General features: G+C 45.9%; 1 protein-coding gene across 1 annotated transcript in view; it reads right to left on the bottom strand.

Annotated features, from left to right (window-relative positions):
- GNAL (G protein subunit alpha L) overlaps positions 1 to 14,125 on the bottom strand; it is a 44,979-nt gene extending 30,854 nt beyond the window's left edge. The window contains exons 1-4 of the mRNA XM_052660327.1: positions 13,984 to 14,125; positions 13,695 to 13,767; positions 12,973 to 13,027; positions 12,575 to 12,694 (exon numbers count right to left, since the gene is read on the bottom strand). Of these exons, the coding sequence (XP_052516287.1) occupies positions 12,575 to 12,694; positions 12,973 to 13,027; positions 13,695 to 13,767; positions 13,984 to 14,125 (390 nt within the window). The remainder of the gene's footprint in view (positions 1 to 12,574; positions 12,695 to 12,972; positions 13,028 to 13,694; positions 13,768 to 13,983) is intronic.
- Positions 14,126 to 14,331: the final 206 nt, after the last annotated feature.

Here is a 14,331-nt window from a genome sequence, read left to right as displayed (position 1 = left end):
CTAGAATTTTCTTCTCATGTTCGCATCAGTGACCTGACTTCTTCTATCTTTCTTACTTATTTTCCATTCAAGTTGAAAGTGAAAAATAAAAGTGTTAGGCACTCAGTTGTGTCTTGACTCTTTGCAACCTCACAGACTGTAGCCCACCAACCTCCTGTGTCCATGGGATTTCCCAAGAAAGAATACTGGAATGGGTAGCCATTCCCTGCATCAGAGGATCTTCCTGACTCAGGAATCAAAACTGGGTCTCCCGCACCACAGGCAGATTCTTGACCACTGAGCCACCAGGGAAGCCTTGATGGGCAATCCACTTGTGTCCCCATAGGTCTGGTAGGGGTGGAAGCAGAAGGACAGGCCGAGGAGGCTCAGGTCACCCTGCCCGGGGCTGGACCACCCACTCAAGGGGATGCAGGTGTCCTAATGGAAGAGGCGTCAAGCCCTCATGATGACCAATCCTTCATATTTATCACACATTCTGTCTTCAAGCAAAAATGCTGTTGCTGACTTTTAATGAATTAAGACCTATCCTGAATTGTAAATGTAAAAATACCTACAGGAAAGTGCAGTTATCACTGTGATGGTGAAGTATAGCTACATTTATGCCCAGCAGCCCCCATACCCTGAGATTAGGAGGCACTGCAAGTCCACTGTCGCAGCTGGGCCCACCCGGGGCTGAGAACCACACAGGAGCCCATCTCTACCTGAGGGCTCAGCGGAAACCTCAGGGAGCTTTTCAAACACACAGATTCCTCGGACCTTCCCCGGAGAGTTCCTACTCAAAGTCTCTGAGGGCAGGCAGAGGGATCTTGCTTTAAAAGCTCCCTAGATGATCCTGAGATGCCGATCTGGGAATAATGCCTAGACCTCGGGGCCGCCAAGTTCTCAGGCTGCTTCAGAGCTCGAAGGCTTGATTATGGGGTCGGCTCAGGGTTTGACCAGAGTTATTTACTGGGGCAGCAGGAGATAAAAAGGGAAGTCTGTGGAAGACAGTGGGACCAGGGGCCCCAACCACCTTCTCCATCTTTCCTGTTGAAGAGCTGGCCCTGTGCATGGGCCCATGAGCCCACTGAGCTTGCCAAGTACACACAAGAACGTCACCACATAAAAACTGACTGCGGCACGTCATCACCAACACAGGAAACCACCCATTCAGGTTGAGGGTTTGTTAGTTAATGAAGCTGCCCAATGACGCTGAGGTCTTCTATATATATAAGCACATTCATACTTGGGCTTCCCTGGTGGTTCAGACGATGGTAAAGGATCTGCCTGCAATGCAGGAGACTCGACTTCAATCCCTGGGTCGGGAGGATCCCCTGGAGAAGGGAATAGCTACCCACTTCAGTATTCTTGCCTGGAGAATTCCATCGACAGAGGAGCCTGGGGAGCTACAGTCTATGGGGTTGCAAAAAGTTGGACATGACTGAAGCGGCTTAGCATGCACACAGAGACAATTTTAGACTGGGATTTGGTGAAATCCTAGGATCTCTTGATCTGCAGCTTTTCATGTGTGCTGGTCTCATCTTTCTACTTTCTAGACCATGAACCTGAGAACAGGGATTATTTTAGAAATCTCAACTCCACTCCCTGAGCCCTTAATCGGATGCCCCAAGCACAGCTGGGGCTCCACGAACACAGCCTGAATAATTTCATTAGCTTGCAAAAAGGTACAAGGGATACAAAAAGGTGAGCTGAACTAACAAATTATAAAATGATGCTCATAAAATACAAAAGATTTAAATGGAGATGTGTGAGGACCATCAGGACCATACAATCCTGAGTCATGTGTGAAAGTACCATTACTTCTCATTCAGATGGGACCCCAAATCGGATTCATTTCCATTGGCGGTTCTAGGGCTCAAGGGGTGGAGACATCAACTGAGTTTCCTTTTCTTCCCCTACATTCTCCCTCCTGCATTTCAGTTATTGGGGGTCTCTGAGTCATGCAGCCCCTGCTCTGTTTCAGGACCTTGGATTCTGAGCCGACCAGGCACGCAAGGCAGCTGGGACTGGCCTCCTCCGCCTGGTTTCCGGGGCGGATGCTCCTGACACCCCATCCCGCTCTCCCCAGGTACAGAGCAGCATGGGAGGGTCACAGCCCCCTCTTCCCTCTCCTTTTCAGAACAGGGAACAGTCATTTTCTTTCACTTTAATAATTTTCTCCCTTGAGAAACGAATTCAAACGTCTTTCACTTGCCAGCAGAGTGGGCGGGAGGTGGGTGGAAATCTTTCAAGATTCAATAACAGCTCAACATGGGGCTCAGCCGGAGGAGCAGGCTCTGTAACCCTTTCGGGGCCAACACTGTCTGATATTTTGCTGGAGGGGGACTCACTCCGGGTCTTTTGTCAGAACCACCCCTTATGGCCTTACATATGATGACGTGGATCCAATTCAAGAAAGACATGTGGCAAGAGAACCAAGACAAAACAGAAACGATGCAATTGACTCCTTTTACCTAAGATGATGAATTGTATGCTCGAGAGAGAAAAAGAAAACCCTTGGAAAGTCTGGGTGAGGAACTCCTTGGGACCAAGGAGCTCCATGAGTCCTCACTGGCTGGTGCTGGGCTGGAGTGGAAGCACCTGGGCACCCAAGCTGGCACCTCAAAGCACAGCCCAGCACCCTGTTTCCTCAGATGGTCAGAGTGCTAACATGTACCGCTGCCACATGTTCTACCCGTTGGGTGGCTCCAGGCACACAGATTTGCCCTAGAGCAGCCCAGCCCCCTACCTGCCCCAGGATGCCTCCTCCCCGCCCCCTCCACTCCCAGCACCTGGGAGGAGCTTCCCAGGGATGAAGCCAGGGGAGCCCAAAGAAGCCAGGTCTACCTACCCAAGCTGTCCTCTCAGACAGTAAAGAATCTGCCTGCAATGCAGGAGACCTTGGTTCAATCCCTGGGTTGGGAAGATGCCCTGGAGAAGAGAAGGGCACCCCACTCCAGTAGTCTTGCCTGGAGAATCCCATGGACAGAGGAGCCTGGTGGCTACAGTTGATGGGATCACAGAGTCAGACACGACTGAGCACACACTTTCCTTCTAGACTTGATCTCCAAATCCCACTGGGGCAAAAAGAATGATCTGGAAGCCTTTGGTGAACTAAAGCTGGGAAAGAAAGATCTCCTTTCAAATGGCTGATAAGAGACAATAACTAAGCACGGGACAGACAGAAAGTATGAATTACAGCAATTTCAGACTCTGGAGAGACTAACGATGGTACAATATCTGGAACTTTCTCTCTGCAAACACCATGTGCTTACTGTCTTCTGGGCCCCAGTTTTAAATAGTAGCGACTGAGTAATGCTTCTTGCTCATCCCCTGCTTCCACACTCGAATTCTCTGCACACTGTGAGTCACTCACTTTCTCCCACGTCTCTGACTCCCTCCTGGACAGACACCCAGCCCTGCTCACTCTCACAATCCAACTGAACAGCACAGTGAGTTCCTTTAAGGCTCAGGAACTGGGAACTGGCTTTTCTCCCCACTGAGCTGAAAAGGAATCCCCCCCAACCATGTATCCTATTCAGATTCATAACACAGCCTTTTCTAAACACACACAAACCAGAGCCAATTTTGTGGCTCACAAGTACAATGCTAATTTGTATGTTTTCAGTGAATTACTCAATGCCCTAAAAAAGCGCATGCATAAGTGACACTGAAAAGAACAAAGTCGCACAATCTGTCTCTGCTCAAGCGATCCAGACGGCGTGGCTCCTCCTTGGCAGCGGTGTCCAGAAGGACACGCGTACACACAACAGCGTGGGGCGTGCAGCACTTTCCATCACAACAGGTGTCAAAAGGCAGGTCTCACAGGTAAACCAGGCCTGGCCGCTGGCAATCCACCTACAGACATGGGCAAGGGCCACTGTGGCTGACTGTCTCTGAGACAGGCGACGGTGGACAACATGGGAGACAGAGAGGCTGGGAGATGGTCAGGGCCATGCCAAGCGGTGGACATGTCCCCCACTGCCCATCTTGCAGACAGAGAAGTGCGGCCGAGGAGGCTCTATAAGAGAAGCAGCTCTGGTCAGCACTGGGAGGGTGGACAGGGCGGTGCCTGCACGTCAAGGAGGACACACACTGCCAGGGCCAGGCCAGGCCCCCTCCTCAGGGGCTGTCCCTCCCCACCAGCCTGGCCTCTGAGAGCCACGTGGACATCAGGGTTGCAGCGTGGGCTTGGGGAGGCCCAGTGAACAGCCAGTGGCCTGCACCTGCCACAGCACCACCGTGCAGGCTGGCAGAGAAGAAACCTCTGTTTTCTCTGCCCCAGCCTCTGGTCCAGCCCCAACTGTCTGCTGCGGCCCCCACGGTGATGGGGTCCTTGGGCACCTGGCATGTGGCTTCCTCAGCTTGAGATATCTGGACATGTGCAGTGCACAACAGATTTTGAAGGCTAAGAAAAAAGATGATAAAATATCTCATAAATAGCTTCTGGAGATCGTATGTTACAGGAATACGTGGGGTAAATCACGTTAAGTAAAATATATTGTTAAACTTCACTTGTTTCTTTTCATTTTGTAAAAACGTGGCTACTTGGGGGTAAAATTACACATGTGGGTTGCATCTGTGGCTCTTATTACACCTTTACTTCCAGTGTGTGGTCAGTGTGGCGTGGAGGACGTGCTGACTGAGATAGGGCTGGCCGTGGTCTCACATGGTGACGCAGCCACTCTGAAATCAGCAGACCACGTCGTGCCAGTGAATCTCACAGCATCGTCCTCTATCACAAGAAATGCAAGTCCCAGTAAAATCCTCAAGGTTCAGGATTTTCTTTATCAGGCATTTTGCTCACATGACCCCTTTGAGATAATCTCGTAAACTTCCCTCTGAGAGGGAGCAGGGCACAAAGAATACAGGCTAATAAATTAGAAAATTGATTATCTTCTAATTATAAATATGCTTGCTCCTTGGAAAAAAAGCTATGACCAACCTAGATAGCATATTAAAAAGCAGAGACATTATTTTGCCAACAAAGGTCCGTCCAATCAAAGCTATGGTTTTTCCAGTAGTCATGTAGGGATGTGAGAATTGGACTATAAAGAAAGCTGAGCACCAAAGAATTGATGCTTTTGAACTGTGGTGTTGGAGAAGACTCTGAGAGTCCCTTGGGCTGTAAGATCAAACCAGTCCATCCTAAAGGAAATCAGTCCTGAATATTCATTGGAAGGACTGATGCTGAAGCCGAAACTCCAAGACTTTGGCCACCTGATTCGAAGAACTGACTCACTGGAAAAGAACCCAATGCTGGGAAAGATTGAATGCAGGAGGAGAAGGGGAAAACAGAGGATGAGATGTTTAGATGGCATCTCCAACTCGATGGACATGAGTTTGAGCAAGCTCTGGGAGTTGTTGATGGACAGGGAAGCCTGGTGTGCTGCAGTCCATGGGGTTGCAAAGAGTAGGACCTGACTGAGCGACTGAACTGAACTGAACTGAAATTAGAAAACTCCAAATTCTCTTTACTGTGGACCAAAGGTGGCCAGAACTGGAGGGTGACACAGGTCATCACTGGTCCTCACAGAGTCCTCTTTTGCTTTGCTTTGTTATGTGTTTGTCTATAACACAGTGAAAACATTGGACCCCTCTGTCCCCCACACCAGAACATTCCACATGTCTCTCCTGCTTCCTTTCTGTTGCCCCGAACACTGCAATGCTCATTCTCTTCTCTTTTACAGAAATTATCACAAATGTATTGGGTTGGTCAAAAAGTTTGTTTGGGTTTTTCCATAAAACCCAAACAAACTTTTTGGCCAACCCAGTATGTGTGCTGAAACAGCACAGTCCTTACTTCTGCTTGTTTCTGAAAGTCATAGAACGGTGTTGTTCTTTACATAAACTTCCATCATTTCAGTTGGTTCAGCATCAACACACGGAAACCCACCCATGTCGAGGTGCGCGTGGAGTCCACTGATGCTGCACACGTCTCTCACAGGTCCCCACAGGGTCTGAGTCCATGTTCTACGGATGGGCATTTGGGCTGTTTCAGCCTTCGGTTCTAACTGGGCCACTGTGTTTGCTGTTACACGTTCCTAACGACAACACTAATTTTATTAATTAAAACAAATAATCTTGAAATCCATTGTAATCTCTGCCCCTCTGGCAGTATCCAGAAATCTCCTAGGTGTTCCTCAAAAATGGCAGCACGAAGAAAAAAAGATCTGGTACTTGGACGAGTCTATTGTGTGCAGCTCAGAATCTCCTTCCTGTTATTATCAAATACATCTTTTCAGTCCTTGGTGGTATATAAGGACAAGGTTTATCTTCAAAGAACTTAGTAATTTGTTCATTATGCAAAATGATTTTTTTTTAAGAATAATGCAATTAGCCAAGAACATGTCTACAATGGTTCTTTTCTTTTTTTTTGAAGCAATATGATGTTTACTTTCCCACAAAATGCTGTATTTCTTCCACTCTGGATGTACTACAGTTTTAATAATAGATTCTGGGGGGTGAGGGGGTGTATGGGAGGAGAATGCTGTCACATTAAATGTGCGTATCTATTATAAGACACATGGCAGTTTCAGAAATTCCACACTTTAAAGGTGTAGAGTGATAAGGCTCCCTCAGCCCTGGGTTGGTCTCCCTGGCTTGGGTGATGCAAAGGACCCTTCAGAGCTGCTCAGAGCTGCTCTCAACGGTTAGGCATTTCTGAGTCCAGTTTCTTACGCACAGGTCAAGAGACGCTTTATCTGCAGTGGACATGGATGTGATGTTGAAAAGATGCCTATAAGAGGAAATGTTGATAATGAGAAAGAAAACATATTTTCCCTACGCGTAAATCTTAATTTGAAGCAACTATAAAGAGCCCTGAGAAGTTTTAGTCATTCACTGGTTGATATTTAAAATAGAACTTGTAGGGGACTTTCCTGGTGGTCCAGACGTGTCTGGGACTTTGAGCTCTAAATGCAGGGGGCCTGGGTTTGATCCCTGGTCAGGGAACTAGATCCCACATGCCACGGCTAAGACCAGGAGGAGCCAAATGAATAAATAAATAAAAGTATAAAAAAATAAAATGGAACTTGTAGAATATTAATCCTGTGGTCCCGGGCTCTGAGCTGATTAAAAGGAAAGACACTTGGGAGTAATACCTGTCATCAGTTGCTTAGGCCTGGGGGTGACCCGCGTCTTCTGGGCCAGGAGGGAGGGTTGGCAAAAATATATACATCAAATTGGATTTCCAGCACATTTTTATTGTAACTAAAGTTCCTTTCTGGTTCTCACATTTGTACTTGATCAACAGTAATAACCATAATGTTTCTTGACTCTTCCGGTCTTTAAATTCTCAAGCTTTCTCAACGGATGCGACTCATTCTCAAGTAATGCCATGAGGCTGATACTACTGTCCCCATTTCATAGATGGGAAAATTCAAAAGCAAGTCGGCTAAAAGGCTGTGTCTGGCCAAGAACTGGCTTGAGTCCATCAGATCTGGGTTCATTCTGCTGCACCCCAATTCACTGGGGCTGGCTGGAATAATCCTAAAAACTGTTTGGAGAGAGGCCCCATCCTTCTGTTTATGGCTGCACTATATTATTTTCAAGGGCCAAAGAGGTTCCCACAGCACTGAATTTTTTTTTGAAGACCTTAAAATATTTAAAGTCCCAGAGTTAGCACATCTTAAATTTGACAAAAAAAGTATCCTTTCTAAACTATCAGGGACATAATAAAAACTTTTTATACATTTTCTCTGAAAGATGGCCTTGTGTAATAGGATTCAAACACATCCTAATAGCCCATAAGGATAAATGCCTGGAGAGAAGCGCACAGACGTGACAACACAAGAATGCCTCTACTTAAGGGACTGGACAGAGTAATGCCAGATATCACAGTACGAAAAGAAGCTACAAAAATTTTAAATAGAAACTTACCACAGAGATATTTTTATACTACATCCAAGCAATGTAACACAGGCTATCTGAGACCCTGGGGAAGAGTATAAACCAAAAGCTGAAAAGAGGCCCTAATGGGGTGATGTCCACATTCTAATGGCCTATTTAGTTCAACAACAACAGGCCATTAGAGGTGTCTTTGACCAGTTCAAGAAGCTGCATAACACTTCTTCAAGGGAGTGGAAAAATAATCCCTCGCTGGTATTTTTCATCTTGATTAATTAATTGACTGCACAGGTAAATGTCAGCAAATATGATGCAATGGGACGAACAAAGCTGCAAGAATGTCCCATGAAAGTGGCCAACTTGCAGCAAGAGTCTGATGGATAAACTGTTCTTTGGGGCAGATTTGCATCCTGGTCACTGGGATGTTCCTGTTTCCAGGCCACCCTACCCTTCACCTAAGAGGCCTCTGGGAAATTCTACTTGAATGGGTGAATGACCTAGTAATTCCCAAAGTTTCATTTTCAATCACTTGCATTTTTGCTCCTAAGAGAAAGGAGTGGCCTCCAGAGCTGACTATCTCCGGCATGCTGGAGGTTGACCACAGTGACTCCAGAGACCACCCTGCTCTTCTGGGAAACTTCCTCTTGCCAGACTGTTTCAAGGGGCTGCACCCGGCCTGACTACACCTCTCCGCCCACAGCTGGAACCAGGCTGACCCGGCGATGGGGTTGGACCAGTAATTCTGGAGCCCAGGAAGGCCATATGGCAGGCTTTGGAGTCAGGCCACTGGGCTCCAGTCCTGAACTCTAACTCTGGAGCAGTCAACCGCCTCCTCTGAGCTCCCATCCCCGACGAGGGCTGGGAGGATAACACAGACGTTGTGATCACTGGATTCAGGACATGGCCTGAAGCCTTCGGGAGCTGAGGCCTTTTTTTCATGGTATCAAGCCAGCAGACTGACACCGCCAAAACAAGATGAAAACCAAGGAAGAGAAAATTTTTTCTGATAGACTCATATATTTTAACATCCTATTTTTGTTTTTCCTTACATTTTTACTATAAACTATAAATTTATCCCAGATCAAAATATTTTTTGAAGAATATAGTATTTTTGACTCTGCCCAGGGCTTCCCTGGTGGCTCAGATTGTAAAGCATCTGCCTGCAATGCAGGAGACTCAGGTTGAATCCCTGGGTCGGGAAGGTCCTCTGGAGGAGGCCTTGTGATAAACATCCACTTAGGAGACGGGTGATGACGACAGAGCCCTGACTGACCTGACTGCTCTCAGATTGCACACTAAGTCTCACTTATCCACCGGCCCTTAGAAATGCTAGCAAAACACACCTTTAAGGGAGCTAATACAATACCCACATTTTGGGAAGAAAATACCAAACAAACCAATTAATACTCCAGTTTAATTCATCATTGATTGTCTATGGGATTCCCAGGTAGAACTAGAGGTAAAGAACCTGTCTGCCAATGCAGGAGTCAGAAGAGATGCAGGTTTGATCCCTGGGTCGGGAAGATCCCCTAAAGAAGGGCATGGCAACCCACTCCAGTATTCTTGCTTGGAGAATCCCATGGACAGAGGAGCCTGGCGGACTACAGTCCACGGGGTTGCAAAGAGTCAGACACGACTAAGCATCTTAGCACACTAATTGTCTGGTATTGTGCTGAGAGTTTTGGTGGAGCAATTGCAGTATTGTTCTACTTTGTAAGTGATCAAATAGTGCATGTTCTGTCATGCCCACCGCCTGGCCTGTGTGTCTCCTACCACTTCCTGTGCAGACTGGCTAGGTGCACAGACAGCGCGTCAGCCAGTGAAGATGTTGAGGCCATGTGGACGCGTGCTCCTGAGCAAGCACTGTGAACAGGCAGTGGCCAGTGAGCTGTCCATTCCAGACTGCCTGGTGTCTCCATCTGGACTGTTCCAGGTGCCTCCGAGATGGTCCCCCCCACTTCACCTCTCCCTTCCTAGAACCTGTTCCACTCACAGCCAGAGCGATAGTGATGCAACACTCAGGTCTTCCCTCTCAGAGGTTCCAATCTCTCCCAGGTGGGGACAGACCAGGCCTGAGAGACTCCAGCACTCGCCCTGACCTCCCCAGGCACCCTCTGCTGGGCAGGCCACTAGCCAGCCTCACTCCTCTTCCTGTTACAACATTAGGGCCATTCATAGGGTCGCAAAGAGTTGGCCACGACTGAACAAGGGTTCAACCGAGATTCACTCAGGAGTCTAAGGTGAAGAGTAAACCCAGGCGTGACATTCTTAGAGGAAATTCTCAGGACCCTCTGAGATACTCTAGACTTTTCATTATAAACAGCAACCTGATGCAGAATCTCAAATTCTTAATAATGAACAAGAAACTCCAACTTTCTTCTAATTTTTCCTTCTTAAATTAAATAACTCTGAAATTAATTTTTAATGATAGGAAATATTTGGTTCAGAAATTATTCTAGATCTATAGGGAAACAAACTTAAGACCCTCAAGGAACTGGACTGTGATACAGAAAAATTTTCTCAAGGATTTAATCTGAAAGTACTAGATTTAGTAAATCCGTGTTATGTTTACTATTAAAATATTTGATTTAGCTCTACTGTTAAGGTTTTTAAAATGGATATGTTCTTTAAACAAGAGTTAATTGTCTTCAAATGAACCAAGTGTTATTAGTATATGTCAGACATTTGCCTTAACATCACCCTTATGAGGCTCATCAAAACATAAATTCAAGAACTATTCAATCTAATAGTATAAATGATGAATATTTCAGAGCACTATAGAATAAACATTACTGAACGCTGTATGCACATTAAAATAAAACAGAATTTTCAGGAAGAAAGTTATTAGACACTGGTTTCCTTTTTTATGTAAGTGCTGGCTGAATTGTAAACATAATCTTATTTGACACAGAGACCCAGTATGACAACAGAATGTAGGCTTGAAAACTACCAAAAAAAAAAAAAAGTTTTGCTTCTGGAAAAGCATTACAATTCTATCTGCATTAGCTGGTTCCCAATGCTCTTTTCTTTTAATGACAGTTAATTATGACCATCATTTCACAATGGCTTCAACATAGCTATATGAAAATATATGTCTTCAGTGCAAATGGTTTCTCGAGTTTTTTTTATTATTATTAAAAATTGTTCTATAGCTCAAAAATACATTTGCAAATTAGGTGCTTTGGGTTCCTTAGTAACCCACGTGGGTGTTACTGTTTTTGGATTTCAGATGGAATCTGGGCGGCCTTGTCACGTGTGTGTTCGTCATAAGCAGAAGAAAATATGACAGATCAATCCATCTTGATGTTAATTTCTCATTATATGCTGAGAATAACGTCTCCCTTCATCAGAACCACACAGAAGGTGTTTCATGATTACTTTTAGATGAGCATGCAGGACAAAATTTAGAACTCAAATGCATAGCTATAAATATGTAAATCTGAAGAGGATTGAGAACACCTGATTTCAGTTAGGAGCCGGCAGTTCTGGGGGACTTTACCAGTATGTAAGCCATCGTAGTGCGCTAGGAGGACCCAGGGCTCCAGAAGGCTGAAGCCCAGCTTTGTTCCCCATCATTTCCTTAAGACCTCCCCTCCATGACATCCAGTTAAAGACACAGTTAAGTAAACAACAGTGTGCCTGCCTTGCCAGACGCCACAGTCACTTTTTCTAGGTGGTTTGCCATCACTACCTTTGTCTTCTTAGAAATTCTAGGGGTTTCATTGGCTATGTTGGAATGCTTATCAGAAACAAACGTCATGTTAGAGGATGCAGTAAAAAGCTTTCAAAAGTAATTCTTATCCGCCATCTGGACACAGAGCCTATGGGGCAACTGTGTTCTACTGAAGGGGGCGGGGATGGGGATGCACGTGGGCCCATCTGTCTTACACAGAGCCTCCCATGTCAGCTTTCCTTGGAAAAGAGAGTGCTAGAACGAAAAACATCTCAAGGCCACCATGCCAGGCAGCGGGAACTTTGAAATACTGTTTTTTTTGGGGGGGTACACCCACATACACTCTTCTGGCACAACTAAAAAAAACTGATTTTATGAGAAACTGAAGAAATATTTTCTTCTTTGAAACACGCTACATCAAATAACCAAACAACAGTATTTTAAAGAAACGTATGTCCACCAAACAAGAGAAAACTCATATTCACATCACCCTCTCACATAAGCAACAGTGCTATCCAAGTGATCAAACAAGCAGCCTAAAATTCTGTGGACATGAAAGGAATTACATTTTCCCAGGAGACAGTCGACATTCAGAAGTGATCCAGGTGTGACCTACATCTGGCCTGCGCCCCTCACTTGAGCTGAAGAACCCCCATCTTAAGAGTAAACTGGGTTCTGTTCTCTTACGCCCAAGGATATGATCACATACCATAAAGCACTTCTGCTCATACAATTTCTACTCTTCTGTTATCTGGGAAACGGCGTAATTGTTGATTTAGAAATACGCAGGGGTAAAAGCACCACCAGTATTTCTTAGAGGTATGCTGTCTTCCTGATTATCACCTGCACCAACATGCTCATTAAAACATTTCTTACAACCTTATTGTCTTTATTACTATTTTTAACACGTGTTAATATTTTGGTATAGAGGGAAGCACTTTTCCCAGGCAGAGAGCTAGAATTTTGAAGAAAGTCAATAATGAAATAACATTAACACTGGTTCTCAGTAAGCCACCTGGTTAACAACTGTTCCATCTTGTACCATTTAAAATACTTTGGTAAGGATTTACTTACCTGGGAATATTCAAAGTCTGTGATGGGGGCAATGCTCTTGATATAGTCTGATCGAAACTGGTTTTCCGGGTTGGCCAGTGGAACGGGGGGAATTATGGTACTCATCGCCGACACAATTGTCTACAGCAGAATGAAGGAAAAGAATGTATGAATAAATAAACCACTTAGGCTCCATGTGTGATAATCTAGTCTGTGATTTCTGTGTACACTGTTTGAGGGAGCAGAGGACACAACCTTTTCACAGAACAAATATTTAGGAAATTCCTGGGACTTCCCTGGTGGTCCAGTATTTGAGACGCCAATGCTCCCAAATCAGGAGGCATGGGTTCAATCCCTGGTAGGGGAAGTAAGATCCCTCATGCTGCACAGCTTGGCCAAAAACAAAACAAAATCCTTACCACAATAGCATCCTTAACGTTTTTCCGGATGTCCAGAATTTTCTGTTTCTTCTCTCTGTATGAAAACAGAATGGTTATTAATTAACTTTCTGCACAGCTGGTTGAATGCTGAATGAAACTTTAGATTCCCAGATGCAGTGGGGCTAACATAGTACCACTAGACATCAACATAAGCCCCAGGACAATAGCAAAAAGTTGTTTCTTTTTTTTCAATCTGGGAAAGAAAAATACCTACCTTTACAGGTTTGGACTCTAAATAAATTTGAAGGGACGCACCACAGACTCTAGCTCTAGACAACCACACAGGTTAAACATAACAAGGTAAAATGGTCATGACTACTGCTACAAAAAATACAGGGCTACACCTGCAAACATATCTTATTTGAATCTATCCATATGTTGAATTGAAATAGATGCAGACACAGGGAGAAGTATATATTGACACATTAAGTGAGATCAGAGCTATAGTAATAACACAGATCAACCTCCAGTATCGATTAAATCACACTTTGTTAAGTAAATATTTTGATGTAGGCACCACCAGAGAAAGGGTTTGCTTAAATATGCCAAATTCAACAACTCGCGTCTATATTTTCTGTCCTTAAAGGCTGACTCAAAGATCAAATTAACTGTTTAGAGAGAACATGTTTGGGGAGGCCGGGAGAGGAGGGACAAAGTTTGCATGCGGCTGGGAAGCAAACCCGGAATGGGTCATTCCTTACTCTGGATTAAATCCGTTGACGTGCAGGATCCTCATTTGCTTGACGATAGTGCTTTTCCCAGACTCACCAGCCCCTGAAAATACACAGAGAGAACGCTGTGACTGGGGGCTGGAGACCGTGGCCATCTCTCCCGCCACCAGAGACGCACCAGAGTCCTGCCCGCGCGCGGACGTCTTCAGGCGCGCGCTCGCAGTCGGCGGGGGTGCTGGCCCCGCAGCCCGGCCCTCTCTGAGCCTCGGGCCGTGCGCTCGGCTCTGGCCAGGCGCCGCCGCGCACCCCCCGGCCTTACCCAGCAGCAGTAGGCGGTGAGTCGCTTTGTAAGCCAGCCGCTCCTTTTGCAACTGCTTCTCGATCTTCTTGTTGGCCTCGCGCCGCTCCTTTTCATCGACGCCCTGGTCTTCTGACGTCTTGCTGTTGCCCAAACACCCCATGCCTGCCCGCTCGCGTGGACCTCAGGCACGGTTAGGAATTTGCACAAAAGGCGGCAGACAGCTGTAGGTGTGTGTAGACCCTGCGGCGGCCTCTCTTCCTCGCTGTTGAAAGAGACGTTCCGGTCTCTCGGTGTTTTCCGACCAGAGTAGGCGTTTCTTCTCCCTCCCCGTGCCCACCGCGAGCTCCCAACTCAGAGAACGCAAAG

Source organism: Budorcas taxicolor, chromosome 22 (assembly GCF_023091745.1).
Source record: "Budorcas taxicolor isolate Tak-1 chromosome 22, Takin1.1, whole genome shotgun sequence".
Lineage (NCBI taxonomy): Eukaryota > Metazoa > Chordata > Mammalia > Artiodactyla > Bovidae > Budorcas > Budorcas taxicolor.
This window is presented reverse-complemented; position numbering and strand designations above follow the sequence as displayed.